We start from the raw sequence: 4,693 nt of genomic DNA, 5'->3' as shown, positions 1-4,693 counted from the left end.
ACAAACTACACTTTTGGAATTTATGGAAAAAATTGTTTTTTCAAATTTAATTCTACCCTCTTTTCTCACGCGATCTTTATTTTAGAAAATAATTAAATATAGTCTAAAAGTATTTTAAACAAAATGAAAAATAGAAAAAATAATTATCACGAAAAAAGAGTACTTACTTTATATGACAGTAAGGTATATATTTAGGTATGAAAAATTCAAATCTTTTATTAGTCGTTTATAAGGAGGAGCAGGTCTCTCTATTTCTAAATGGAACTTAAATTCAGACGGCCAAATAATTATAAGCAACTTGAGCCAGCCATTTGGGAGAATGGCTTTTCGGGAACCGGATATTAAAGTTGAGGTCATATTAATAATCCCAAATTTAGATTCTCAGTCTTTCTCTGATCCCACTATATAATCCAATGAGTAACTTTCAAATTCCATCCCATCGCCTGCTGCCATCTCTGGAAATTCTGGGAAGAGAAGGAGAAGGAGATCGAGGAAGCAATGGGGGAGTTCTCAAGGCTTTCGCTCTTCTTTCTTCCTTTTCTGGTTTTCTCCATGTTGCAGCGACCCACGTTTGCCATGAAAAAGGCAACTAAGGATTTCTTATTTTCGTTATTTTTCATTTGTTTATTTTTTTTCTATTCTTAATTTCCTGCAATAGAAGAGAACATATCCTTTCTACCCAACTGCCTGTCCTCATATCCCTCAACAATTACATGGCTTCAAATCCTCTCTACCAATGTGAGTTGTCTCCCATGCCCCCACCCTTACAAAGGGCGACACAACGTTAACCTTGTTACACCAGCAGGCTTACATGGGGGGTTGGGGAGAGATGGGTGGAGAGGATCTATATGCCCCATACCCACGGGCCTGTCTGTGATATCAGGCCTTATGTGAGTGTGAAAGAATGATAGAATGACCAGCCTAAATTGAGAGAATCTCCACTCACCATTGAAAGTATTTATAAATATTTCTGACTTGTTTTACTCATGTACGTATACCATGTTGCATGCATGCAGTCTTACGTGGTATACTTGGGATCCCATTCACATGGTCTGGGAATCACACAAGCTTCTATGGATCTAGCGGAACAGTCTCATCACAAGCTTCTCGCAGATTACGTTGGAGGGTAAGATATGAAACTTTCATAATTTCCTTTTCTCCTTCATTCTCGTGCTTTAAATATCAATCTTACTATTCCCCTTCTCATCTCCTGCCATGCACATAGCCTCGAAGTGGCGAGAGAATCAATTATATACTCCTATAACAAGTATATTAATGGTTTCGCCGCCATCCTTGAAGAAGAGGCAGCAGCTGAGATTGCAAGTATGTACCATGCACATCACCATCATCATCATCATCATATTAAGGTGTTAACTTGCATGTAGGTTGACTTAAATGGATATTATTAATCCGTGGCTTGCTCTTGAATTAATGCAGAGCATCCTGAGGTCGTATCAGTCTTCCCAAACAAAGGGCATCGATTACATACAACAAGGAGTTGGGAATTTATGGGGCTCGAAAAAGATGGTGTAGTTCCACATGGTTCCATCTGGGAGAAGACTAGATTTGGGGAAGATGTAATTGTTGCAAATCTTGACTCCGGTGGGTGGCTGTTACCACATATAATCTAATAATGAAGTTGAAACCTAATTAGTATAAAATTGTTTCATTTTCATGTTGTGTCCTTTCCCTTTTCTTTTAATCTCATGCATTCATATACACGCTTGGATATTCTGAAAAGGTGTATGGCCAGAGTCAGAGAGTTTTAACGACCATGGGTATGGACCTGTTCCCGCAAGGTGGAAAGGAGGTTGTACTGACACTAAGCCTGATGGAGTTCGTTGCAATAGGTGACATTCCCTAATTTTCCTATTCTTTTTCCTCCTTGAATTAACGTAATATCTAAAATGACTTTTGTTTTATTCTCAAAAATTATTTGTTATAATATTTAAATTAAATACTAGATTTGACATTATAAAAATAATTGTTTTTTACCAATGGAGGATTAGTGAAATAGTTGAGAGCCTCACTTCTCAATAGAAATGTCATAGGTTTAAGTCTTTCCGGTGGCATATGTAATATTCCTGTCCACAATTTTCCTATATATAAAATGTACATTTGTACAAAAAAAAAAGTGTAAAGAAATAAAACGTATAATTATATTCTTACCTTTTTTTTGATAAATCATATTTTTAATTGTGGGAGGTAATTAAAGATGATGTATTGTATATGGTCATGTCCATCCAATGTTTACATTCATATACTTAATGATTGTGTACATAAAATTTTCTAAATAGAAAGTCACATTTGTAGCTTGTTACTATGGGGTGAGTTGAATTACTAACATACGTCGCCGAGTGGGTGCAAACCTAGGAACTCCCCGTGGAAAGGCAGGTCTTTAACCATTTGACTAATCCATTATTGGCATATTTGTAAGATTACTAGCCACAATTGTAATTATTAATTTGTAAATAGAGTGGATTTCGGGTTCTGTGTAATGAAAATTTTAGTAGCAACATAGTTGGTGAGAAGAAATTGATAGATGCCGTACCACTCAATTGGTTAGATAGATAGATAGAGAAAATTAATTAGGTTTTTCTTGTGAACTTACATGTTTCATTGGCAATTTGTTTTTCATTTCTTATATCACATATAAAATCATAAAATAGAAAACTAATACACATTTATTTAAACTTTTGGTAAATTTGTTTACGAAATGGAATGATCCAGGAAGTTGATTGGGGCCAAGTTTTTCGGCAAAGGTTACCTTGCAGGTGCTAACACAACCTACGAAAATTCACGCGATGATACAACTGGTCATGGGACCCACACCTTATCAACAGCAGCCGGAAATTTTGTCCATAATGTCAGTATTGTAGGATTCGGCAATGGTACGGCCAAGGGAGGGTCGCCTAGGGCACGCGTGGCAGCCTACAAAGTTTGTGGACCACAAATTGGAAATGATCAGTGCTTTGATGCTGATATAATGGCTGCTATGGACTCTGCCATTCACGATGGTGTTGACATTATATCTATTTCACTCGGAAGTGGCGCTGAGGACTACTTGGTGGATAGTATCGCCATTAGCTCCTTCCATGCTGTTAGGAATGGTATCCTTGTGGCAGCTTCAGGTGGAAACAATGGTTCCATGCCTGCTCTTGTCTCAAATTCAGCCCCTTGGATTTTTACTGTGGCAGCCAGCACCATGGATCGCCAATTCTGGTCCAAAGTGATGCTTGGCAACAATAAGTTGTTAGATGGGAAGACATTTGCAGACTCTTCCGTGTCCGCGGATGGCAAGTTGCACCCTTTGGTGAGGGGCTCTGATATAAGAAGGAAGGGAGCATCATTCAAGGATGCTCAGGTTTGCAGGTCTGGGTCGTTGAACCTGAAGCTGTTAAAGGGAAAGATACTGGTGTGCATTGGCGATTATATGCTTCTTAAAGACATAGGAAGAGAAACTCTCTTAGCAGGGGCTGTGGGGATGATAGCGATGGATGGGAAGCAAGCACGCTCCCAGTCTAATATGCTCTCTGAATATATGAATTCAACAAAAGCACCCAAGGCTTACTTGTTTCCAAGCACGGAGTTGGGGGTGAAGCCAGCACCTATGATGGCGTCATTCTCCTCTCGGGGACCTAACTCAGTGACACCTGAGATTCTCAAGCCAGACATCACTGCACCAGGTGTGAATGTTATCGCGGCATTCACCCAAGCATTCGGGGATGATCCCTTTGCCCAAATGTCTGGGACATCCATGTCCTGCCCTCATGTTGCTGGTGTTACTGGCCTCCTCAAGGCATTGTACCCTCACTGGAGTCCTGCTGCCATCAGATCTGCCATCATGACCACCGGTAATCTATTAATCCCCTTGATGTTGCGTTTTGCTTGGGTGCTGTGTAATTAATGTGTAGTACCTGCTGCGTAAGTTGAGATTGAAATCTCGACTATTTGTTTCACAAAAGTGTTGAACCCACTTATGCGAGATGGATGGTTGAGACCAAAGATTGAGATTTTGATCTCAACTGTACACTATGCGGTGCTGTGCATTGCACTTAAGCACTAGCCCTTGAAGCTAGCTTACTCATAAAACTGATTTTCTCCCTCTCTTTGGTAATTTTCCTCCAAATAATGTGTAGCAAGTACACGGGATAATGCAATGGAGCCCATACAGGATGAATCAAAAGTGAAAGCAAGCCCATTCCACTACGGAGCTGGACATGTTCGACCTAACAGTGCCATGGATCCTGGTTTGGTCTATGATCTAACAAATGTTGACTACTTGAACTTCCTCTGTACCATTGGTTACAATGAATCTTCTATTAAAGCCTTCTCCGAGTCAAATTTACGTTATGCATGCCCCAAGCCTGCTGTTAGTCTCCTTGACTTCAACTATCCTACCTTCACAGTACCAAACCTCTCTGGCTCTGCCACTTTGATGAGGAAGGTGAAGAATGTTGGGTCATCCCCAGCTACATACAAGCCTGTTATCCGTCCTCCGTTGGGAATTTCTATTTCAGTGGAACCAAAACTTCTCTCATTCAATTCGATTGGACAAGAAAAGGCGTTCAAGTTAACCATCAAGACCAAGTGGCCTGGTGCTGCTAAAGACTACGTATTTGGTGAATTTAAATGGGATGATGGTCGTCATCGTGTAAAGAGTCGAATTGTGGTTAAGGCAGCTACAACATAG

The 4,693-nt window shown here is 40.0% G+C and overlaps 1 protein-coding gene across 1 annotated transcript; it reads left to right on the top strand.

The window, feature by feature from the left end:
- Nucleotides 1-498: 498 nt before the first annotated feature.
- Nucleotides 499-4,693, top strand: LOC149003855 (subtilisin-like protease SBT5.4). The gene is made up of 7 exons (XM_089169310.1): nt 499-585; nt 1,017-1,126; nt 1,226-1,323; nt 1,438-1,602; nt 1,742-1,850; nt 2,731-3,854; nt 4,140-4,693. Exons 1-7 carry the CDS (start codon nt 499-501, stop codon nt 4,691-4,693), a joined length of 2,247 nt encoding a protein of 748 aa, XP_089025436.1.

The sequence above is a fragment of the Hakea prostrata genome, chromosome 9 (assembly GCF_041222555.1).
Source record: "Hakea prostrata isolate BN-2017 chromosome 9, UWA_Hpros_2, whole genome shotgun sequence".
NCBI classification, from domain to species: domain Eukaryota; kingdom Viridiplantae; phylum Streptophyta; class Magnoliopsida; order Proteales; family Proteaceae; genus Hakea; species Hakea prostrata.
Note: the sequence above shows the minus strand (reverse complement) of the source record. Positions and strands in the feature narration are given on the sequence as shown.